The sequence below is a fragment of the Phaenicophaeus curvirostris genome, chromosome 2, assembly GCF_032191515.1.
Source record: "Phaenicophaeus curvirostris isolate KB17595 chromosome 2, BPBGC_Pcur_1.0, whole genome shotgun sequence".
NCBI classification, from domain to species: Eukaryota; Metazoa; Chordata; class Aves; order Cuculiformes; family Cuculidae; genus Phaenicophaeus; species Phaenicophaeus curvirostris.
In genome coordinates, this window is record NC_091393.1 from 105,584,104 (window position 1) to 105,608,921 (window position 24,818).

The 24,818-nt window shown below is 38.1% G+C and overlaps 1 protein-coding gene across 6 annotated transcripts in view; it reads left to right on the plus strand.

The window, feature by feature from the left end:
* RALGAPA2 (Ral GTPase activating protein catalytic subunit alpha 2) overlaps window positions 1–24,818 on the plus strand; it is a 138,783-nt gene that overhangs the window by 38,337 nt on the left and 75,628 nt on the right. For 4 of the 6 annotated variants that reach the window (XM_069850296.1, XM_069850297.1, XM_069850299.1 and 1 more), the window contains 12 exons: window positions 233–344; window positions 1,067–1,304; window positions 1,816–1,980; window positions 4,482–4,622; window positions 7,239–7,376; window positions 7,879–7,976; window positions 9,908–9,998; window positions 10,161–10,337; window positions 11,457–11,650; window positions 12,271–12,369; window positions 12,624–12,779; window positions 24,597–24,725. In XM_069850296.1, the coding sequence (XP_069706397.1) occupies window positions 233–344; window positions 1,067–1,304; window positions 1,816–1,980; window positions 4,482–4,622; window positions 7,239–7,376; window positions 7,879–7,976; window positions 9,908–9,998; window positions 10,161–10,337; window positions 11,457–11,650; window positions 12,271–12,369; window positions 12,624–12,779; window positions 24,597–24,725 (1,738 nt within the window). The remainder of the gene's footprint in view (window positions 1–232; window positions 345–1,066; window positions 1,305–1,815; window positions 1,981–4,481; window positions 4,623–7,238; window positions 7,377–7,878; window positions 7,977–9,907; window positions 9,999–10,160; window positions 10,338–11,456; window positions 11,651–12,270; window positions 12,370–12,623; window positions 12,780–24,596; window positions 24,726–24,818) is intronic. The other 2 variants (XM_069850298.1, XM_069850300.1) reach the window with 1 other exon arrangement.

Below are 24,818 nucleotides of genomic sequence, written 5' to 3' on the forward strand. Positions count from 1 at the left end.
GCTTTCTGGAGGGCAGACCTTACTACATCAGTCTCACTTGTGACTAGCTTCTGAATTGCTTTGTGAGGTTGCAAATTCTGTTGACTCTACATCACGATACTGTTTGACTTCAAGGCTCTTCCATTCTTGAGTTCACCTTCTCCAAAATTAGTTTTTACAGTCTGCAAGCAATTGTTATTTTTTTCAAATTATTTGTGTAAAGTGTGATGACACAATTTTGTTTTGGAACCAGGGAACAGATGTTACAGATACTTCTTAAAATAACAGAAGCTGTGATGCAGAAGCCAAAAGAAAACCAAACGAAGGATACGTTTGCTCAAAGCATGTCAGGATTACTTTTCCGAGTGAGTGTTTGGTGTTTGTTTGTTTGCTTTTCATGTTGATTTTTCACTACGATTATCTGCAGTTTTAGTTAAGTATTGTACTATTGCGCAGTACTATGAAACCTACTTTTAAAACATGAAAATAGCTTTCCTAATGAAGGGAGACAGATTCCAGGTGCAACAAGCCATTGATTTAATCTATTCATCAGGGCTCTGTTACAAACCATTGTAGAATAGGCAGGAACACTGTCTCTTTGTGGGATATCTTCCTGAGTATCTCTGAAGTGTAAGCTTCGTGTGACTGTTTTTTAGAAGTTCAGCTTGCAAGTCAAAACTGAGTCATGTAGAGGTGAAAACCTTAATGTATCATATCGTACTTTGCATGCTCAGTTACATTATCTAGGTCTGAGTGTTGTTTGTACAGCTCAATCACTACAGTCATTCTGAAGGTATAGGAAACAGTTCTTCGTCATATTACAATTATACACATTATTCCAATTTATGAGAGAACGTGCAGACCACCTGAAACACACGTTTCAGAATTTTTAGATTTCAATAGTCAGTAACTTTCACAATTATTTACCAACCAGTTTCTGGGATTTTTTTTTTTTTTTTAATGAAAAAGATATATACTTAGTATCTGTGCATCATGAATAATCAATGGTAGTATGCAGGTTGGTGTTGGTGTGCTGAATTAATCTTGTCAGAAATGCATGAACTGTCACTTATTTCTTTTCTCTCAGACTCTCATAGTGGCTTGGATCAGAGCAAATCTGAGCGTTTACATTTCTCGAGAGCTGTGGGATGAGCTGCTCAGTGTTCTATCCACCCTGACAGACTGGGAGGAGCTCATAAATGAGTGGGCCAATATCATGGACTCTCTAACAGCAGTGCTAGCAAGAACAGTGTATGGGGTGGAAATGACAAACTTACCCTTGGATAAGCTCAGTGAGCAGAAAGAAAAAAAGCAGAGAGGAAAAGGTTAGTCACTGTGCTTCGCTACTTTTGCATCAAACATTAAATATTTAAGTTTAAACTTAAAAATTAATTTGATCTAGCATTAAATACTACTTAACCTAGTGTAAGAGCCCGTTTAATCAAATGTGGAGTGCTTTGGATTTGTGTATTCTCATCCTTCATTGTGGGAGGAAAAGTAATTGGGGTCAATAGAAGAATTCAGCATTTTTTAGTAAGCACTCAAAATCAGTCCTTTCTATGTAGTAGAAATGAAACGGGGTCTTCTGTGCTGTCATCTGGCATAGCTATCAATATAAAAATTCTTTTCCATGTATTTTTATTAAACTTTATTAATAACAGTATTTTAGCTACATTTATGTGCCACCTTGCAATTGATGCACATAGTAAAAATTCATCAATGTCATTTAAAACATTAATATTTTTCGTGCATGAGTGCTTGTAAGCCATCATACTTCAAGAAAACTATGTGCCAAAACATACAATGCTATATAGTTTTGTTTTCTTTATCACTAAGGTGGCATTTTAGAGCCTCAGAAGACAGCTGTAGTGGGAAGATCTTTTTCATTAAGCTGGAAAAGTCATCCTGAAGTTGTGGAGCCAATGAGGTTCAGAAGTGCTACAACCTCTGGAGCCCCGGGAGTTGAGAAAGCAAGAAATATTGTTCGCCAAAGAGCAACAGGTTAGACCATAACTAAATGCCTGAGTTCCCAAACACATAGTCACACTCGAGTTTTAAATCTGCCTTTGAGCTGTGACTGTTTCCAAAAGTCATGCAAGTTACTAAATGCCTGAGCAGAGATGTGATGTCCCTGTGTCTGAATGTCTTGTCCACTACTGGTATGAATAAAGAATCAAAGTATTTTGGAAAATTCCAAATATATGCTTTTAAATACATTGCATAGTTAGTCCTGTGCAAGTTCTGGGTGGTTTTGGTTTTTTGTTCTGTAGAGAAGTGAAGCACATTCCTTTTTTTGTCAATTCATAAGAAAGCATTTATTAATATCAGTCAGATAACCTTTATTGCTTCTGAACTTTGACACAACTGTGAGCACAAAGTAAACGAGATATTTATTGAACAATTTCATCTTTTCTTATTAGCTTTATTTCCTTTCTTTTTGTTAGCGTGGTGAGATACGTATAGCATCTGCTTTTCCTTTTTTTCTCTTGTGTACTTCTGGAAAGAGGAAAACAGGAGACGGGAAGAACAGAAATGAGGAATGATGGAAACCCCAGGCACTGAGCAGATACTTAATTTGTCATGCACTTCAGCAGCCTGAATTTGATCTCTTTTTATTCCATGGTAGCATGTTTCTGTGGTCCAATTCAATGGACTACAGATTAAAACTCTCCATAGAAAATCTCCTGTTTTTCAATAGGAGTTACATTACTTATGTTTCCTACCAGGAGAATTCGAAGGTGATTTAGGATGTTTTTTGGCTACAGGCATCATAAATAAGCCACAGTCTTCAACTTACATCCCAAAACATTTTGTCAGTGGAGTCAATTAATTCTTGGTTTTACTTTTAGATTCAGTGAGTTCCTTTTTGTGCTTCAGCAAAGGTTTCTTTGTTTCTTGTGATACAGCACTTCTCCCCTAGTAGCAGTAGAGGGAACCTGGAAGTATCAGTCAGCAAGGACTTTACTTGGTTGTGTGTGTTCAAATTAAAGAACCTTCCTACCTTTAGTAGGAAAACCTTATTTGTTAGGGAGCAAGTAGGTTGTCAGGTAGGAGGAACAACTTCATGTGTAAAAAGCCCTTAGTTTCAATTTATGTCTCAAATGCATTAAAAAAAAGAATTATTCTGGCTTTCATGTGATTTGTGATGATCTATGGTTCCCGCATGAGCAGATACAATGAAGTTTTATACTTGCCCATGTAGTCATAACAAATAATAATTTCTGATATCTGAAATGTAGATCCGTTTTCTAATGTGAGACTTTTTAGAAACACAAAACTGAGCTACTGAGCCTTGAAGGGTATCATCTTTCAGGATGAAATGTAGCAGTCCCTAAGGCGAACACAGAAGCGAGAGCTGTTGGTAGGAGGGCTTTCTTTAGCAGAGTGAACACTGAAGGCTTTTTAAAATCCTTAATTTTTTCCCTCTTCCATTTAAAAATGAAAAAAACCCACCACTAAGACAGCATACAAATACTAGAGCACCTCTTCCTTCCAGGTAAGACTTTTTCTTAATCTGCTGCTTGTACCTGGAGTTGCAAGAGTAAGAGCAGAGCATTTCTGCAGCAGACAAAAGTTTATGACAATTGGATATTAAGCCATAAAATAGCAGGTTTTTATGATGTTAGACAGCCTCTAGAGTGTTAGCCACCTTCAAAAGTGTTTTTTTCTGGTGGCCTTTCTTTTTGTAAGAAACAGTGAACCCATTAAAGTTTTGCTATGTTGAAGAGAATATGATGCATTCAGATTGCACTTATTGCACCTTTCCTTGTGATAACTTATGAACTTCAAAAACTTTCACTTATCTTATGTCCTTTTCATTGTCCCCTTCAGCAGTGTGGAAAGCAGGGCTCAGTACTCCAAAATCAGAGTCTGTAAGATAATTCAGGTTGTAAGGAACATGAAGTCTGACTTCCTGCTCAAAGCAGAGTAGCTGTCCATCAGACCAGGGTACTCAGCACTTCATTCAGTCTGGAGCTGGGATCTCTGGTTTCACAAGCAAAACCAGAAGCAGTGATATCTTTAGATCGATTTTTGAGAAGCACACTGTTGCACTTCTCAGATAAAAATGGATTATTCTCAGCAGACATGGACAAATGTAAAGATGTTGCCAATTTTGGGGGGAGCATTGCTAGTAGGGGGAATTTGAATAAGTTTTCCATTGTTTATTTGTGATCTCTGTGTGCTACTACAGATTCTTCAACAAAAAGAGAAATGGGTAAGTCGAATTAGCCCAGAGATTGGAATCATGCAGTGACAAAATTAAATATTCCACACTGTGGAAGTACTGTGCTTCAGAAATCACCAATTATTGCTTTTTTTTTGTGTGTGTGAGATAGTTGCACATTATTAACTTATAGCTTATAGGAAGTAATTCTGGGCTTAAAGTTGTAAAACTACTTCTTTTCCTGAAAGCTTTGTGTTTCATTGTATCATGACGTTCAAAACCCCAATATGTCATTATTTTTTTCTGACATAATTGTTGCTTTATTTCTCCTTGGAAGCTAAGCGAAGCCAGTCTATCAGCAACTGTGTTCATCTTTATGAGGCTTTGCCAGCTACTAAAAGTGTACCTCTTCTGCTTCACACTGTGACCTCTCTCTTACCTGGTATCTCTTACACTTCTTGCTCTCACAGGCTGTCAGGTACTGTACTTTAAAGTCATCTTTATATTTTCTTCATATTTTTAAACTGTTGTCTATCCACTCCCTTTCTGTCTGGTTCTGTAGTAGTGTGGGATGAAATGTTTTACACTGGTTCTGTTTCCCATGCCTGGGATCTGTTCCAAAGATGATGTTAAGTAATATTGGTAGTCTTTGAGGGATGAGCAAATTTAATGAGAGTAAATATTGTCCTTTTTCAAAGTGACAAAAGGTGGCAAAAAGCGACTACTTCTAATGCTTTTTTGTTACACTGTCACTGGGTTCGCTGTCAAAATAAATAACGTTTTCAGGGAAAAGGCAGAGAGCAATATCTTTGCAAGGAACTACTGTAGAACCTAGTTGAATGTTTGAATGTATGAGCTACTGCAAGCAAAATATGCAGTCAAATAAACACCACTGGCTGGGCTACTTGATTTGAAAGCAAAATCTCATCCAGTCTGTTATAGTTGGTTACAAATCGGTGCCTACAAACATGTGGGTTTTTTCTTCTAAGGAATTTTTTGCGTAATTTTTAATTCCAGAAGTAAATCTGAAAGATTTGTTTGTGCCTCTTAGTTCTCAGATAACGTTTGATTTCTCTCAGAACATTTGTAGTCCTGCAAGCAATGCAGCTTTTGTTCATTTGAAAATTAAAGATTGCCATGAATTACAATTAGATTTAAATTCCATAGTAAAGTAAAATTTATTTTAAATTCTTAATAAAGAAATGCTTTTATTCATGTTTACACTTTCAATTACTTGACTCATTAAAGGTTTCCAAGCTGCTGTTATAATATCTCAGGCCACTTATACTAAGGATTAGGAAAGTAAAATCTAAGGGCAGCGATTCAAATTTGGGCGTTTTCATGGTTATTTAGACTGTGTGCTAAACCTTTTTCCTGTTTTCAACATAGTCTCACTGTGTGAAACTTGCTGTTGAGATAAACTAAACCTGAACAAACCCTGAGCATACAACTGAACTGAATTCTGTACTGGTACCCAGACTTACATGGGAGAAGCAGGTGTAACGGCCTGAGAATACAAAGCCTTTCTATTGTAGGGCATTCATCCTACCACCTAGTCAGCGTATGTTGGTGGAAGCAGGGAAATTTCTCCATCACATTAGCAGACTTTTATTTCTGTTTCCAGCTAGTAAGTCTCTGAAAATCGGCTTTCTGTCACCTACTACATTTCACACTTTTAAGCCCACATTTCAGATGTTTAGTTGACAGTGATACTTTGAGGTCAGTAAATACCAGAAGGCTTAGTTTTTGCATGTGTATTTGTGTTTACTGAAATACTCATAATGTTTTGTTAAGTATTTAAGTATTATTTAAACTCACTTAGTAGCGTAGACTGGATAGATGATGGAAGAAGAATGGATAAGAATGTTGCCCTCCTCTTGCAGGCTGCTGCTGGAGTCTGTAATCTCATATTCTGAGGCCATACTTCTTGCTCATTTCTGAATAAGTGCAGCCTCAATGTTATTGCCTAGGGAGCTGACACATAGCAGAGAAGAGGAGGAGAATAGAAAGGTGATGGAAAGGTCACTTTAATATAGATATTATGCAACAATATGCTGAAAGGAATCTTAGAAGCCTTAGTAATTCAGTCCATGTTCTTAAATGAAAATAGAAACTCAAGGGTTCTTATAAGAGTTGCTACAGCAGCATTTTTCATAATTGTTTAAAACAGGAAAATAGCATCAGCTGTGCAAATTGAGCAGTTTGAAGAGTCTGCTGGTGGTTCTGTTGGGTCAGCCTTGATGGCATGTATGGGCCACCTCGTCAGCTGCTTTCCGGGGAAGGAATTAGCAGTCAGCTTAAGTATGGCAAGTGGCATTAACCAGTGTCATGGCCATCACTAAAAGCACTGCTACTGAATGAGAACATACTTGATCCCAAGTGTTACCGATTTATTTTTTTTCCACCCTAATGCCAAAAGAAATGTGTTTCTAAAAGCATTGTGTTGCTAGCAAATCTCAAGAGTTCCTGTTGCTCCTTCCCGGGTATGGCAGTTTACTTTCTCACTTGAATTTTCATGCCTCTCCTCTCTCATTTCTGGTTTTCAATTATAGCAGAAAAAGTTGCACGGTTCATGTTATCCTCATGAACTAAACCTGAACCATATGTAGCTCAGATCCCTTTTTTTTTTCCCTATTCTCCCTTTCTCCTCTTCATGGTAGAAAAGTCAGTAGACAGTCATCTCTTCTGCACTCTGCATTTGTAGTAGGTGTGCTGCCTCCCCTCTGTTCTTTCTGTTTCCAGAACAAACAGGGTTTGTGTCTCCAGCACTGAAAAACATAGTTTTTTTCATGGGACAATTCCCACCCTTCCTTGTGCACTCTGAACCCTCGGAAAAATTTCTGTCCTTTTCCTAGACTTCTTACCACTTCCACTGCTTGTACATCTCTCTCTAAACTTTATAGTTTTCCTAAGGATATTTTATAAAACTGAAATTTTAACATCTGTAACTAGGAATTACTTTCTAGCTTTGTAGCTTAGGGGTTTTAAATACCTGAATGGGGCACTTTTTCACGTAACTTTCTTAGGTAAGGAGTTCGCATTTGTTTATGATTCTGGGTTTGTGCAACTATTTTGTGTTTGTTTAAATCAACAGAAGTTGAAGAATCTCAACAGCTGGAAAATGCAACAGGAACGGAAGTTATGGGCCTGTGTGCAGACCAAGAGCAGCAGCTAACTCGAAGTAGCAGCACATCTGATATTGCAGATCAGTTTCCATGTGATTTTTTTCAAGGTAACTTAGATAAAATACAACGATACTGTACTTACGGAGAAAGTGTTGAGACTAGTGCAGCCTCATAAATGCTGCTTTTATCTACTTTGGTTTCCAGTTGTGTTCTAAAATGATTTTAATCTTGTTTTCTCAGTCAATATATTGGAATCTTATTGAAAGAAGTGTTTTAGAAGTTACAGGCCACAAATGCAGGACATGCCCTTTTATAATGCATAAATTAAACCTCTGAATGTATGTGTTTTGTATGTAACTCTTGGATTTTTTTCTCTCTGGCTTGCATTTAAATTTGGTGTATTCAAGCTATCAGTTCAACTTCTGCTTCTGTTGTATGTTATTCTTATGAAGGATTTTTCAAGACATCTTATATTCTATTTTAATCTTGTGTTACTTCACTTAGCTATAAATATAAGAAACATACGTGTAACTGAAATTGCACATAATTTGCTGCGTGCGTTGGTCCCACAAATGCCTATATTTCCTGTTTACTTTCTGAAATTTCTAGGTAAAAAGGCTGGAAGTTCTCATAATTTAACTTCTTCAGACTCCAAATCAGTTCAGGAAAGTAAGGGATATACAAAGAAGGAACATGAAGCTGAGCAAGTAAGGCAAAATAAAAAGTGATTATTGATAAGATTCTAACAATGTTTTATTTCTAATCTGATGCCTTTTAGTATTTAGAAACTAGCAACTGTGAAAGTATGAAAAGTCATTCACCACATTTCTAGTATGGAATCTGGAATTGAGCTGTGGCTGCTCATTATGCTGTTTATGATCATCCTGCGTCTCCTGATCTTGCCAGCTGCTTATGCAGTTTTATTATGCAGTAATTGACTATGTTCTAGTCTTATACCAGACTTCCATGCTTTTTTATATTGAATATAAACAGCATGTTCATGACTTCTCAAAGATAAATAATTCATGGCTATTATAGAGCTGTAGTGCACTGGAATAAATGTTTAATGGTTTAAAGGGCTGGGGAAGGTGCTTTCCTTCAGCACAATTTATGTCACTAGCTATGTGTTCCAGATGTTTGTAGGAATTAAGGTTAGAACAGGGGTGCAACTTTTTGGATAAACAGTAGAAATAATAAATGACTGAGGCTGATAATCTTTATGGAAGTATAATGCAATAGAGCATGGAGAATTTTAAGCTCAGTCTCATCTCTGGACCTTGGCTGTCCCATACATCCGGACTTAATGTACCTTAGTTCTAGAGAGAGACACAAGACATTTTCTGCAGGGCGCTTGCTTTAATCACTTCAGGAATAACAAAGTGTCTCAAAAAGAAGGAAAATGTAGCCCACTTTGCATGACAGAGGAAAGGGGAGAGAAGTAAACTCAGTAGCTGGGGGATTAAAAATTAACCTGGCTCACCATTCTATTTTAGCGGCACATGTTATAAAATATTTACAAGCATATGCTGCCAGGCTGTTACCAGCATTGCACTTTCAACCTTCTTGCAAGTGGAAGCTGGTGTTTGACCATACATTCACTGCATAACTTGTAATGTACCATGAGAACTAGTTTGACTTTGTATGACAACCCACTGAAGTAGTGTCATCACTGATCACAAAGAGCCACATTTGCCAGGGAAGAAAGACCACTGCAGTCTGTCAGGCAGCACAAGCAAACAGATTTCTTTGGAATGAGTGTCAGTTCTCTGGTTAAATTAAGAAACAAAGCTACAATGTTAGATAATGTAATTTCTACAAGCCAGTTGTCTCTTTGGCAATAATTTGCTTTCTCAGATATTTGAAGAAAGAACAAATAGATTTTTGTTTGGCCAGTAGAGTAGAAATTGCTTCAAGAAATTTGTTTTGAAATAGTAATACTAATAATTGCCAATACTAAACTGGAATTTCAATGATGTTAACTGAACTGCGAAATATTAGAGATTCCTTCAGCAGTTAGATAGAGTATGTCCTAGGGGTAAGGTGTTCGGGTTTATTGTTGCATATTTGCAATAGAAAACATGATTCTCAATTTTTCTGGCAGAAATTCAGTTTTCCTATTATAGATGTCTGGGAATTGCAAGAAATGTGAGTTTGAAGGTGATCTGCCAGGTGTAAAGAATTGTGCTTGGGGACAGAGCAGTATCATCTAAACAGAAAATTGTCAGAAGGGTTTTCAGCAAGTAGGCTATAAATCCATTTGGCAAAGGAGGTGGTAAACAAAAAATCAGGTATAAACAAAAAAGCAGGATGTTTATCAACAGAATAATGCCCTGACATAAGAGATGAGTACTAATTTCTTGCTGAAAGACTTTTTGGAAGTATTGAATTATTTCACGTTTGTGGAAAAATATAAGTATGAAAACTGAGGTTAATAACGGGAGAATGAAGTGTGAAATTGAAGGCATGATGTTTTCCTTAAAGTATTTAAAGATACTTGAGTAGTCTGAATATTCATGAAAATATCTTGGTTGAGTTGTAATTAATTTCTGATAACTCTGTGTGCATCTCAAGTTTGCTAAAACATGATACTGTTCTCAAAACTGTGATAAGCTGAGATTAATTTTTTTTTTCTCTGAAGGAACTGGTACGAAGAAGCAGTAGCACAGCTGAATTAGATTTGAAAGCAGACTTGCAGCAGACACATGGAAATTATAGAGAGAGAGAAAAAAGTGAGTTCCAAAAGATGGAGTTTTTTTCTTAAGTGTAGCAATTGAAATCAGTGTCAACTTTGTCTTGCTACAGATATGTTAGGCGCTTTTCTCACCATACTTCACTAATGTAGTCTTAAAAACCAGGATTTGTGATCTTTGTTAATCCCCTTCTTGCTTTAGGTGGAAGTGTTAGCAGTGAGGCATCAGTTGGCTGTAATAATGAAGTAGAGATGGCACTCCTCCCCTGGCAAGCTTCTGAAGATGACCATGAAGTTAATGCATCAGCAGATGCTTGTGTGGATCCTGATGCACCTCGCTGGCTTCAACTTAGTCCTTCAGATACTGCAAATTTAACAGGTACTGTAGTCCAGCAAATGTATTTGCTATTTTAGGTATTTGTCTCAAAAAAGAGGCTTATACAGTTCAGTTTACTCAGAAAAAGTGTTACATTTGTCATATACAACCAATCTCTGTTCATAATGTTCATTCAATAATGAGCTTCGAATGCCCAGAGTTTAAGGAGTTTGTATAATCAGACTGAAGCTGGCATACGTATAGAGGCCAATAAATTGTGGTCCAGAAGGTGATCACACAGTTGAAAATAATTGGGTTGCTTACTGTGTCAAATTGCTACTAATCAGTTGAGTTGTGCTAGCTGATCACCTATGCTCTTTTAGCCTCTCCCAGTGTTCATGTAAAACAGATTTATGTGATTTACATTTTAAGGTAATAGGTTTTATTTTGTAGCAGACAGTCTAAGGAAATTCCTTCCTATATAGTGTGACCAATAGGAAATAACTGGTTAAATAATGAAAACTTCTCTCATCTGAATCCTGTCGCCCTTCTTTATTTATACTTCAAAGTACTCAGTGCCTGTACTACAGTAGGATGTGATAAGTGGCATTCTCAGAAGTGTTAATTTGGAAGTAGTGGTCCTTTACCTTTTCATTTCATTTATAGCATCTTTAACATATACAATATTCATGATTATGTATTGAAATATTTTGATTCTTGGCAATTTGTAAAAGTACTTTCCCATGTAATAACGTGAGTCAGAGATGTTATTTCAGTAACTTAATGCAGTAAGATATGAAACTATCTCATAAGCTGGTTTTGCTAATAGATGTATAATTTCAAGATTTTTTTTTTATTACCTTTTTCTTTGAACTATATCTGATTTAATGAATGAGCACACCTAGTTCAACAGTTCAGGCTGCCATTATACAGAAGATAGTCTGTGATGCAGTACTTGGTCAGGATTATATGTATATAAGTTCATTGCTTTCTTTATGTTTCTGCGTTTCTTTTAAATCATGTGCTAGCTTAAACCATGAAAAAGAGCAATGATTTGGTGGGAGAGAATACTTTTGAGATGAAAGATGGTTAGAAGGCATAATGTTCCTATTTTATTAAGCAAAATTTATACTACACACTGCATTTCGAATTAATGAAAATTTAACTTTTTAAAATTTACAGACAGCAGTGAATTTCTTGCTGATGACTGCAGTATAATTGCTGGTGGAAGCCTTATCGGTTGGCATCCCGATTCTGCTGCAGTGTTATGGAGAAGAATATTGGGAATTCTCGGAGATGTGAACAATATACAGTCACCAAAAATCCATGCAAAAGTTTTTGGATATCTTTATGAGTTGTGGTATAAACTTGCAAAGGTATTGTATGTGAAGCTTGCATCTAATAATAATGATTTTTCTGTTGTTGTAAAAACTATTATTTAGTTTGACTTAGTGTTGGCATCTGGAACATAAACATGAGATTTGGAGGTTTCTGGCATAAAGAAAGATAATCCTGTCTGATTTGGTGACCCTACCCATGGCCAGGTTGAATGAGCAACCTGATGCAGTGGAAGGTGTCCCAGCCCTTGACAGGGGAGTTGGAACTAGATAATCTTTAAGGTCCCTTTCAACCCAAATAATTCTTTGATTTCTAGTAGGTTTCCCTCATAGAGAATGCTCCTGCTTAATGCAAGAGAATTTAAATGAGTTAATTTAAATGGGGCGAGGAAACAGTAGCAAAGAAAATAGGAGAATAGAATAGATTACCACAAGTGTTGGTATTGGGTGTCGAAATCCTTAGTATGACTAAAATGGTAATATTTGTTTAGGCTGTGGAAAGCGCAATGGAACAAACTTTTCTGGTAGTTATGGCTTAAGTATATTACAGGATGTAGTGCCTTTAAAATAAATAAAATAAAAAAGTAATAGTATGAAATGAAGGGCATTAATGAAGTAAGCTCTTGGTTTTATTAACTCCTTTCTTTTAAAAATATTAGATACGGGACAACCTTGCTATAAGTGTGGACAATCAGTCTACTCCCTCTCCTCCTGTCTTAATTCCTCCACTCAGAATATTTGCATCGTGGTTGTTCAAGGTAAGTTATGTCTAAAATTTTCACACATCAGTATTTCCTTCTATATCAGTACTGGATTTTTCTATGTTTATCTGCAATATTTTAAATTTTTGCATTCACTGCTAGCTAAGAAGGCAAAAACCCTCTAGAGGCTATTTGGACTGGAATGTATTTTAATAAATTTGTGCTTTATGGAAAATCTGCTGGCGATACAGTTTTGCATTAGCTGGCTACTAGAAAAAACAGTAATAATACAATGTTCTTGCTCTTCCCAGGCAACCACCCTGCCAAATGAATATAAGGAAGGCAAACTTCAGGCATACAGGCTGATCTGTGCTATGATGACAAGACGTCAAGATGTCCTGCCAAATTCTGATTTCCTGGTTCATTTTTATTTTGTGATGCACCTTGGTTTAACGAGTGAAGACCAGGTACGAGCTTTCCTTGATAAAACAATTAAATTATTACCATGTGCTGATGGAAACCTATGTATTTTCATATTTGAAGAGCTGAAGCAGAAAGGAAGCAGTAGTTTGCAACAATTTTTGCATGAAATTATCCTGTGCAGCCTAGTCTGTACTGCTCTTTAGATTACTTAATCTTAACTTTCTCATTGTTGTCCGAGTTATAAATTTTTAAACAACAACTACTTATTTGTGACTTATTGTCACAACTGCATCACCGATGCTTCTTGATGGTTCTCAGTTTCCTTATGTTTCTGAGGACTAATCTCAGTTATGAGTTCCTGTCCATCTGCATTGTACATTTAGTATCTAGGTCAAACTGGTCATGTTAAAAAATTTACTCAGCTGATATTAAGTCTTGAGTTACACTGTGTATTTGACCAGTAGGTTTAAACCTTGGTTCTGCCAAAGCCGGAGCCTTGTGTGTCCATGTTCCTGTATGAACTGTGATGCTGTGAAGTTCGTGCTTCCAGAACAGCTGCTGAAGTTGGGCTGTTAGTTACATTATTTACAGCTTCAGGGAGATAGAAGTTACTCTGAGCTCTCACTACAGATGTTTTTACCCTCTGTGTGAGGTAAAATGCTAGACGTGATCTTGGGCTCCTACAGGAAAGCTGAGGAGGGGTTCTTTATAAGGAAGTGTGGGAATATGATGAAGAGGAATGGTTTTAATCTGAAAGAGGGGAGGTTTAGATGACATATTAGAAAGAAGCGTTTTCCTGTGGGGCTGGTGAGGCATTGGAGAATTTGTGGATGCCTGGAGGTGTTCAAAGCCAGGTTTTGATCAACTTGATGCCGTGGAAGGTGTCCCTGCCCATGGCAAGAGGAATTGGAGCTGGATGTGTTTTAAGGTCCCATCCAACTCAAACTATTCTATGATTCTGTGATTCTATGATTAGGCAAAGGAGAGGCTGCAGAGAGCTTTATGTTAGTTTATGAACTGTGTCTGCTCTCAGCATGCCCTCTTGAATGCCTGGTGCTTTTGCTTGCAAGGACATCCTCAAAAATTAGAATTAGTGTTTTGCTTTCCACACTCCTCTACTTCAAGATTAATCTTTCAGGGGATGTTTAGAACTGTCTTACTAGCTCTTTTAAACTGATGCAAAGGGGATTGAAGGGAGAGCAGGTTAATTTATCACTGTAACGAGCGATAAGAACCAACTGCTGCTGAAATATCTGTTTCTGTGCCACCAGAGGGCACACAGACCCCTTTGTAACACCTGTGGTGGCCACTTCTGCTGCTCCTCAGGGTTATTCCTGGTGCCTTTAGTAAGTTTGCATAGAGGCATACACGTTTGGTTGTTTCTGAGATGAAAGAGAGAAATAATGACTTCTTACCAGACTCTTGCCCATTAATCTCATTTCTCCTCCTAAAAACTTTAGAACATTTGGAAAAATTTTCCTTTTAAATAGATAAGAGTGGAGGGAAGACTAGAAAAGGTTTTCTTTTTAGAAAGATTTAAGAGTCCTGGCTGCTGCTGAAGCAGGAAAAAACAGAAATGTAGTAGGAAGTCCCCTTTTTGCCCCTGTCATTTGCCTTCTGATAATAATAGAAAGAGCTCATTACTCTTTCATTCAGATGCCATTCAGATTTTGAGCATTTTAACACTACTTGGTGTGCAGAGTAACTTTGTTCACCTGGAAGAAAAAAAAAAAAAAAAGACTGTGCGGTATCACCCACTATGCTCAGACCCCCTGAATTTTAAAAACACAACATTAAATCCTCTCACGTAAAACACACAGCTCCAAAAGTTCAAAGCCTAATTTAGTCAATATTCACTTCTATGTTGAAAAAAAAAAAAAAAAGCGCCTTAACTCAGTATAGCAGCTGCTGCCAATGCAGGGTCATAGGGATGGAAAATATCACTAATTTTAAGACTTTAGTTTTTTTTATATACACATTTCCATGAAATAGCCAGGTTTTCAGAGGTTTTCAGCTGTTGGCGGTTCCTTTTTTTTTAAGTTATAGGGTGGCCTTGTTTTTGAAATCTGATGGTTTCCTGAAGCACCAATTCCTACGTGGACACAGGGAGATATTTAAAATGTGGTCTTGGTTGTTGTTGGGGTTTTTTTTTACCCTGTTTTATTGCAGTTTGGTGTTTTAGTAAGATTCCACAGATTTTAAACTTCTTGCTGCTGCACACATTGGATTTCAGTCCTCGTGCAGAGCTGCAATCCAGAAGTTAAATAAGATGCAGAAGTGAGGACTGTATAGTGAAGGCAGGCCCCACATTGCACATTGCTCTGGGGTTTCCCAGATGTTTTCCACATTGATTCTGCTCTTTTGTTCTTCCTCACCCCACCTGGTTTTGCTATTTTTGCCTCTTGGTGGCCCACTTGACCACAAGTTTTCTCTTCTATTCCTCTCCTTCCAGTTTTACTTTCCTCAGCTGTGAAACTGGTTGAGGTATCAACATGTTGATGGGAAGCACAATTGTTATATCTGTTTCTATATTTCCAGTATGATTAGCGTCAGGGTGCTTGATGGGTGTTGCATCTGGTCAGACAATTTACATGCTGAAGATAATGTCCACTTTAATGACAAATGCAGGAATGCATTGTATGAAGCAGAAATGCCTCCTCTGATACCTACAAATAGTAGGAAAATGTCATGAAGTGCTTTGCTGCATAGGGTCCCACAGCTTCCTCTAAGAAACAGGTTGATGCAAAATGACCATGACAGTACTGGAACTGATTCTGTGATTTTTTTTTTAACTTCTTGGTGACTTCTGGTATATGCTGCTCCCTGATAAACTTCTTATAAAAGAGGGTGCGATATCATGGGGCACAAGGATCACTGAAACACGGATCCTAATTCTCTGTAGCACTGTAGAATCTCCCCCAGCCAAAGCATGGGCTTTAGGATTCAAGGGACTGCATACCGAAAGAAACTTTGGTGCAGATTTTTTGGTACAGATTTTTTTTTTGTTTGCTAAGCACAAGCATAAATTTCTCTCTCTTAAGGAACATTAACTGGAGAAGACGGGGAGGGTCCTGATGGAGGAGTTTTCTTTCTGTATGTATGATTAGTGCAACTTTAAAATGTATGGGGGAAAGCAGCAGAAAGGTAAACCAACACCAGGAAATGGCACTTTTTAGGTGACTATGTAACTTTAAAATTTGAACGGCAGTCAGAAACCTCTTTGACATGAATGTGATTATCAATATTTTAGTTATAATCAGAAATGTTTCTTTTTGAAATACTGTTGTCTTTCGACTCCTCCCTTAAGGATATAAGCATACAAAATTCCTGCTGTATTGTGTAGATTTTGGTGTTGATAGTAAAACAAAATAATACATGGTTACAAATTAATACAGTGTTGTTCTCAGTAAGTGCAACCTAACTTTGCAGACTTGTCTTATGGGATATCTAAAAGAGCAGTGTAAGGGTATATTTTATAGAAACCTCCTGTGGCATGGTGAGTTCAAGATTTAGCAATTAGCTTAGCAGATGAGAAAGGAGATAGCAAGGTAATGAGCTGCATCTAATTTGTACATGTTGAGGTGTCTAACAATAAACATCCCTGTATGAAGAAGTGAACAATTCTCTGCGACAATTGCATCACCTTTTCAGGTGGGAGAAGTCCTTGCATACATGGCAGTATGAAGCAAGTCACAGCGGGACTTCCAGCTTGTGAGGAACCCTGAGGACAGGGGACAAATGACTGTCCCTGGGACAGTGATTCTCCTCCTGTAACACTCAAGTCTGGGCATTTTTTTCATGCTGTAGTGAGCCCAGACCTTTTCCTACAGTGTTTTATGAATGTAGTTAACTGAGGTAAACCACCTCTTGCTTTGACATCCAGTGTAAAGCAAAGTGCATTTGAATTTTCACTGCCATGACATGAGTTAGTGGAGGCTCTGCACCTATGGTTACTCCAATTCCTCATCTAGATTATGGAAAATTGTGCAGTTTTCTTGGGGTGTCATTTTTAGGGTATGCCACAGAATAGCCAGTTGCAGTTTGGGTAGGCATAGCTACCTTGTGCTGCTAGGTGAGACTGATGGTTGAAAAAACCCTATTCTGGGGATTGCAACTATACATGTCTTTTGGTTTAGACAATAAATAAAGCTTTTTACATTAAACCGAAGTCTAATGCTGAAATGCACAAATTTTACAAATACCTGAACTGGGAAAGGAAAGATGTTTTGCTTCTGGTTGCTTCCCATTTCAGTAATTTCTGCTTTGTGAACTTCAAAAAGTCCATAAGCATCTCCTTGCTTCATACATTCCTCATTTTTGAAGAAGTACCAAAACACGATTCCATAGTACTACTAACGCTATTCAGCCCCTTTCTCAGAAAAGAACTATTAACTAGCTGTCCCAATAACTATTGAGATAATTTTTGGTAATTTAAGATGAAAGAGGAGATATTTAGATTAGATATGAAGAAGAAATTCTTTCCTGTGAGGGTGGTGAAGGACTGGCACAGGTTGCCCAGAGAAGTGCTGGATGCCCCAACCCTGGAGGTGTCCAAGGCCAGACTGGATGAGACTTTGAGCAACCTGATGCAGAGGGAGGTGTCCCTGTCCGTGGCAGGGGGCTTGGAACTGGATGGGCTTTGAGGTCCCTTCCAACCCAAACCATTCTATAATTCTAGATTACTGGGGTTTTTTTTCTCCTAAAACTTCTGTGGGTTTTTGTGACACTATCTTATTTCTGTCTAAATTTATGCTCTCGAGTTTGAGAAGAGAATGCAGTGTAAGTTAGGTGCTTACCTTGTAGTTACACTGTGAAAAAAGACACAGGTTTTCAGTATTTTTGAAGTTTCAATCCCCCAGCTGTTCAGTGTTGTTGTTCTAGAGTCTTCCTCCACTGCCAGGGCTTTAGCATCCATTAACGTGCTTAGTGTAACCTATTGGCAATGTTTGCCACCATGGTTCTGCCCAGCAGTCAGAGGTTGTCTGAAAAGTGAGCTAACAGGTTAGTTGTATTCCTGACTTTTGAAGTGAGTGTTAATGATTAAGTTCAGTAAATGTACAGTTATACTGGCTTGCCACAGTATCTTTGGAATAGAGTGCTTATGTATGTATATAAGAAGGTACTAAGGAACAAAATAAAAAGTATAGATTTCAGAAAGGACAACTAACAGACAAGGAAAGATACTGTGCTGATGGGTTTTTTTTTTAGTTTAGGAATATTAAGGGCAGAATGAACTTCAGATTGAAAGGGGGGGGGAAAAAAAGCACCCAAATCCAAATGAGTTGGCAGATGTCCTTGGTGATTAAATTTCAGCACATGCTGGCTGGACTGCCTGCAGAACAGAGCCCAGCTGTAGAGAGAGGAGTTAACAGCTATGTTTTTAGCTCGATTCCTTTTAGTAAAAGGATGACTTAGATTAAATGCTCTCTAAGTAAAAATGGTGATATACTGATATATGTTATGCCTGTCTGTAAGCCTTTTAATTGTCAACAAGATACTGTTGCTAAGTGTGGAAAGGAAGCTTCACTGGTTTTGTAGTAAGCTTGTGTAGAAACACTGACTATAGCTTTCTGTGTGAGAGGTGGCTAATTTATAATATGAAGCATTTTTAATAGAGTTGCTACTGGAGAAGCCATATTGATCACCTGTTTGGATTAACATTGATCTGAAGTTTTACAAAATAAAAGTACTCGAAAGTGCTTATATCTTTCTATTAAGTTCTTTTTCAACACTGAGGAGCGGTGTACAACTTCTAGGCTGTACAGCTCTTAGTGCTGTGTGCACTGCTACATGTATTAGCTGGGTAGAGTGTTGTCTTCTGGAAGGTATGGTAGCTGAGCAGCTTTGCTTTTGTATGCTGTGGAATAAGTACTTCTTGTGCAAATTTCTCCCTGTTAATGTTGCGCATGAGGACCCCTAGTTGTATAGTGTTTCAGAAGCCATAACACATTTAGATTCCTTTCCAGAATGCCATTTAAAAGGAAATAATCATAATATAGTCTGTTAAGGCTTAGATTCCCGTATTTTAGTTTCTCATGACTTTCTTCCAATGGCTGCCATGATTTTCTCCTTCTTTTAATCTTCCCTGTATCTCACTTTCCATCGAGAATTTGCCTATGTGCCCCCATTATGTACTTTGAGTGCTCTGAAAAACTGTTAACGGGCAGCACGTTTCCATTAGGCAAAAATGCATATGCCAGGGTCTCACAGGAAATCCTGCATACCCCTGTACTAACTCATATTAGCATAACTTGGAAGTGCTAGAGAAAAATAGCTGCTAGGATTGACTGGAAGAAAGGGAGAACCAGGTAATGGCAATTGTAGGAGCTGTGCATTCTCAAACAATTTGGGTAGGGTTTTGGGGTTTTTTTGTTATACTTTTTCTCTTTCCAGATTGTTTCCATCCCATCCAAATTCCTGTTTCAAAGTTGATGTTCTGTCTGTCTGTTCTGTATTCCCAGCAGTTTCTTGCTGGAGTGAGTGCCTGCTTCTTGTAAGGACCTATGTGAGGATTTTCTGAACTCTGTCCAGAATAGAAATAGCGGCAACATCTCCCTTGCATTTTGCTTACAACCTTTTCTTCCACCTCACCAGTCATTGTTGTAGCTTTGGAATCACCTGAAGTAAGTTTCTTTGCTAATGTGCCCCTGCAGTGCTGTTTCATCATCTGTCATCCTTTGGTCTCTGCTCGACTTCCCCCTTTCTGTCTGCCAGTTTCAACTGGGCTGTCTCTTCATGATCTTTCCTTTTCCCTCTGTGTGCCATTGTGCTTCTCTACTTCAGGCATGTTTTACTTCAACTTCTTGCTTAGCTTCTATCTTTATTCTGAACTGACTATTTTAAGCAAGTCAAAATTTAATGTATTTGTCATTTTTTAGGATGTTCTAATGAAAATGGGCAAAACAATCCCTTATCCCCTGCATAAGTTATTAATCTCAAACTGATACAGCACAGAGGCAAGAGTGGAATGTGTTAAGAGTACTGCTAATTGCCACCCAAGGTGCAAGATCTGCCTTCCTCTTGTTGCACCCCAGGGAACTTCTCTACCTGCCCTTTTGGAGGTGTGCTCGCATTTCCTTCCTTAAAACCCCCTTTCCTCTGAGTGGTTATCCTTGGGCTCTGCAGGTGCTTTAGCACTGTCACATTGGCTGCTTACAATTAGAAATTTTGGAGTAGTCCTGTCATGGGCTTGGGAGAAATCTGTATGGTAACACAAAGTCTTCTTGACATTTCAAGCAGTGCCATGGACTGTGTTCTTGGTACTTGTACCTTTAGGATATGGGTGTTCTGGTATTTCTGGCTTGTTGTGCTTGAACTGAAAATATTTCTTCCCATTTGAAGTGTCTCCTTAATCCCAGTGGTCTTCTACGTTGTGAGAATGTCAAATGTATTTTAAAAGGGGAGACGTTGTAAACATTCTGTTTATCTGAGCTATGTTAATAGGGTGCCTGAGCATCTCTGTGTCAGCACAGGGGCTTTGGGGTGGGGTTTTTGTTATTAATACGACTGTAAAAGAGAGAGCTTTCTAATAGAGTTTAGGGAAGAAGGAGGAATGCCATAAGGTGACTTGGGCAGTAATCTGACATCTTTAGCACTTGGGAATAACCTTATCCAAATTTTACAAATGCAGTGTTATTCTGGTGTTTAATCTTTCTCCTTATTGCATTCCAATCACAAGATACTTGCGCAATTAGAACTTTTTTTGAGGTTAGATTTAAATTGAAAACTGAAATGGCTTTTTCTGACAAACTAATCCCATGCTTTCTGAGCACAAAATAATTTGTAAATTTTTATTGGAACTTAATTTCTGACAAGTTAACTCTTACTGAAAATGTAATGATAGCTCAGAGAACTTGGGATAAGTAAATGGAAGCGTTTGTTCCTTTAAAATAAAAAATGAACACTTTACCACTTAAGTCTTGTGTAAATTTTTAATCTTTCCCATGCTGTAAATTTCAGCCCCTAATGAGATGCCTCAGTGAAGAACAGAGTGAACTTTAAGTGAAAAATCCATGTTGTTCCTGTTGAGGGACAATTGGAAACGTGAGGGAGGCAGATGGCAGGCTATTTGGTTACACCTGTAATCTGCAAAAGCTTGAACAAAAATTAGGTGAAGAATATTTTTGTGATTGACCTTTCAGTGAACTTGCATAATTTTTTTTCACTTAGTGGATGTTTATGACCTTATTATTTGGATTAGTAGATTAACCTGTATTGAAATATTATGCCATTTATAGGGTTAATGCATTTGAGAAGGACATGCATGCGATTACCCCCTGCTCTCCCTTCCTCCCCATTTTTAACACTACAGAGCATCATTTTGAATTGAAATAGTCCATAATGGTCCTTTTTTTTTCATGTTTCTTTAACAACATGAACACTGAATTATAGCTGTGCAATTATGTAAACAATGGAAATGCTTCCAGAATGAATACTTCCTTTTAAATTTTCATTTTGTGTAATTGCTGAAAGGTTTGGAGCCATAATAAGCCAAAATTATTTTACACATTTATCGTTCTAAAGGTCAATTATGAAAGAAGTAAAGAAACAACACTGTACAGAATGAGTAAACCAATTTCTATTGCCATCACCATATGTTTTTCTTATTGCTTGTGTTTTTCCAGTTACTGTGTACATAGCATTCAATTAAAGTGATTCATTTACTAGGCTGTAAGCTGCCGAACAGAGTTACATTTATAGAACAGTGCTTTGAAGGGAAGGAAACAACTCGCCTCTGTTTGAGTTGCCTGATTTTTGCTATTTCACTGATAGGACATATGTTCTCATTTGGTTGCTTTCTCATAAGCCTGAATCTTCCGATAAGCTCACAACGCTACTGAATTACTGTGTGAAATCACTCTTTTATTGTTGGCTGGGTTGTGGATGAAAGTGTGCTAATTGGGAAAAGGGAAAAGAACTGTCATGTTTTGCCTGGAAGCATCTTCCCGTGATCTGGTTTCTTCCCTATCCATTCTGTTTGGAGTAAGCTCAAGTAGATCAGCGTAATAGTCAGAACATGTTCTGGCTTCTATTAATTGAAGTGAAGTTAGAGTAGAATCATAGACTAGAATCATAGAATGGTTTGAGTTCCAGTTCCAACCCCATTGCCATGGGCAGGGATACCTTCCACTGGATCAGGTTGCTCAATGCCTCATCCAGCCTGGCCTTGAACACCTCCAGTGATGGGGCAGCCATGGCTTCTCTGGGCAACGTGTTCAAAGTTGCTCAAGCTATCACAGATTTATACTGAAATGCCAGAGAAGAGAAATTGTAGTGGAAACTACTGGAAAGATAGGCTGAACACCTTTTAGTCTGGATTCCCATGCACTTGTCCATTGTTAACTTTTACCTGTTATGTGTGTGTTTTATCACCTGTGCTGTGGATTCATCAGTTTGAAGCTGCATAACAAAGAAGAGAAATCAAGGATTGTTTCATTAACTTTGCAAAATAAATTTTTCAAAGGCTTCTTACTATACATTTGGTAGTGGCAGTAGATCTCACAAACAGCAAGTAGACCCATGCAGGCACATTCTTACAGCTTTCTGGAATGTGCCTGTTTCCACAGCATTTGTTAAAGCTGTATTAGCTATGCTGGGCTGGAAACTCACAGGTATTAATATATTGAAGTAACAATTTTGCAATTTTTATTTTATCCTCAGTTTCTAAATGTTTTGTTCAATGACCAGAGTCAAGAGTTGCTGTAGCCTAATGATCATTACAGTGGTATTTAACAGATGGGATTGATGGAGCGAGGACAGGAGTTAACGCAGTTGTTTGTAGCAGGTCTTTGTACTTCCTACGTTCTGTTACCTTTCAGGCCAGGTTAGCACGGGTGCCTTTATTGTAGCATGTGTCAACAGCAGTGTACTTCCATCTGCTGCTCTGCAGCTTGATGCCCAATTATTCAGAGACCAAACACATCCCAGTACCTGGCTCCGTTTGTAATTACAGGTGTGTTGTGAGGAGCCTGGTGCATTAATCAGACCCTTAATTATAAAATGGTGGATCTTTTGTTCTGCTCCAAGCGTGAGTTTACCACCCACTTTATGAGCTGCTGCATCCATCTGCTCTCTCTTTTTGAATGTTTGCGTTGACTGATATTGACTTTAAAAAGTATCAAAGGAAGTGATTAAAAGTAGTTTAAACATTAACTCAAGTGGCATTTTAGCTTATTCAGGAAAGTATAAGCATTATCTGCTACTATGTTAAAAACATTTTTTATTTAAAATGTATAATAGAGTTATTTCATGTGATGTTACTGCTGTAAATACTTAGTGGAACACTAAATAGCTTCTGTCCAGGTGCTTAGCAGTGCTTTGAGAAAATACTAGCATGGTTAAAGAGTGTCTTCGTGTAGAGGAAAATGTGTTTGACTTTGTGATGTAGAAATTGAGCATATGGACACATTCTGGGGCTAAATGAAATTCAAGCCTTCTTTAACATGTCATAAATCCAGTAAAGAGGGACATTGTAATTGCGTTTCCTTTGCAACTTTGAAATTCTGTTGAGTTGAAAAATAGTTTTCTACTCAATGTAGAAATAGCTTTATCTGCTTCCGCAGCAAATATAGCGTTACAGGTAAAGATTATATAGATTTTGTGCCTAATTTTAAAGCTTGTAAGAAGGAAATCTCAAGTCAGGGAGCTGTGCTCTGATTTGAAGACACTGTGAAGAATTGAAACACAATTGTCACAGAGTAGTGATGACAGCAAAGCTCTGTCGCTGATTGTCTGTTCTTACACGCATAGTGCTACCTCTTAAAAACAAAAATCCTCCTCTGTTTCTTCAAAAGTTCATCATAACTTTTTTCCTCAAGGTTTATCTGTATTTGCTGTCTTCATTATTTAGAGTAGTGACTTAAAGTAATCTGGTTAGCATAGATTTAGCTGTGTTGCCAAACTGGGTATGATCACTTCTTGCTTTTGATGTTGCAATATTTCTCAACTAGTCCAGAACAGCTAAAAAATCCTGTAAGTGCTGGAGCAGCCCAGCAGTGGAAGGCTACTGGTGTTAGGTACTGCCATGAGCTCCTCCAGGGCAGAGGCGGCAGTCATTTCTGCCGTCTCATGGCTTTATGGCTACAGGGTTATCAGTAATGTGATTTTATGAAATACCTTATTTGGAGTGGTGTAATGCTTCATCTTAAATTGATTAATGCTTTGAATGTTTTGAATCCAAAGTCTTAACAGGAAATCAGTTCTTTTATGCTTAGACGCAAAGAGACGTGGGTGTTCATGTTTTTATTAAACAGAAATTTAGGAATACAAATATTCCTAAAATACAAAATGTGCTTCTCCTGCTGAATGCATCTGCAGTGGAAAGTAGTGGTTGTTACTTGATGATCATAGAATGCTTTGGGTTGGAAGGGACCATAATGACCATCCGGTTCCACCTCCGTGCCATGGACAAGTTGCTCAGAGCCTCATCCAGCCTGACCTTGAACACCTCTAGGGATGGGGCATCCATGATTTCTCTGGGCAACCTGGGCCAGTGCCTTACCACCCTCACGGGAAAGCATTTCCTCCTAAGATCTCATCTGAATCTCTCCTTGTTTAGCTTAAAACCATTCCCCCTCATCCTGTCCCTGCACTCCCTGATAAAGAGCGCCTCCCCATCTTTCCTGTAGCCCCTTTCAGTACTGGAAGGCTGCTGCAAGGTCTCCTCGGAGCCTTCTCTTCTCTAAGCTGAAAAACCCCAACTCTCTCAGCCTGTCCTCATATATATAGAGCTGTGTGGCTCTATGAATTATCACCTTGATTAGTGTAGAATTAGGAAATTGCAAAGTTAAAATGCTCCCCTTTTGTTTTGGGCTTCTCCCCCCCGCCTTATTTCTTCTCACACAGGTCAACTTCTCTTTCAGGATATCTTAAATACTGTCATAAAGCACTGCCCACCTTGGTTTTTCTTCCTGGGCTTGCCTGGTTTTACAATGCTGATAGGAGACTTCATTTCAGCAGCAGCCAGGGTTCTGAGCACAGACATGCTGGAGGTGAGTATGGCAATGCCCAGCGCCCTCCTCCCTGGAGAGCACACGCTCACTAATGAGGTTCGGATGTCTCCACTCTAACAGGTGTTGACTCAT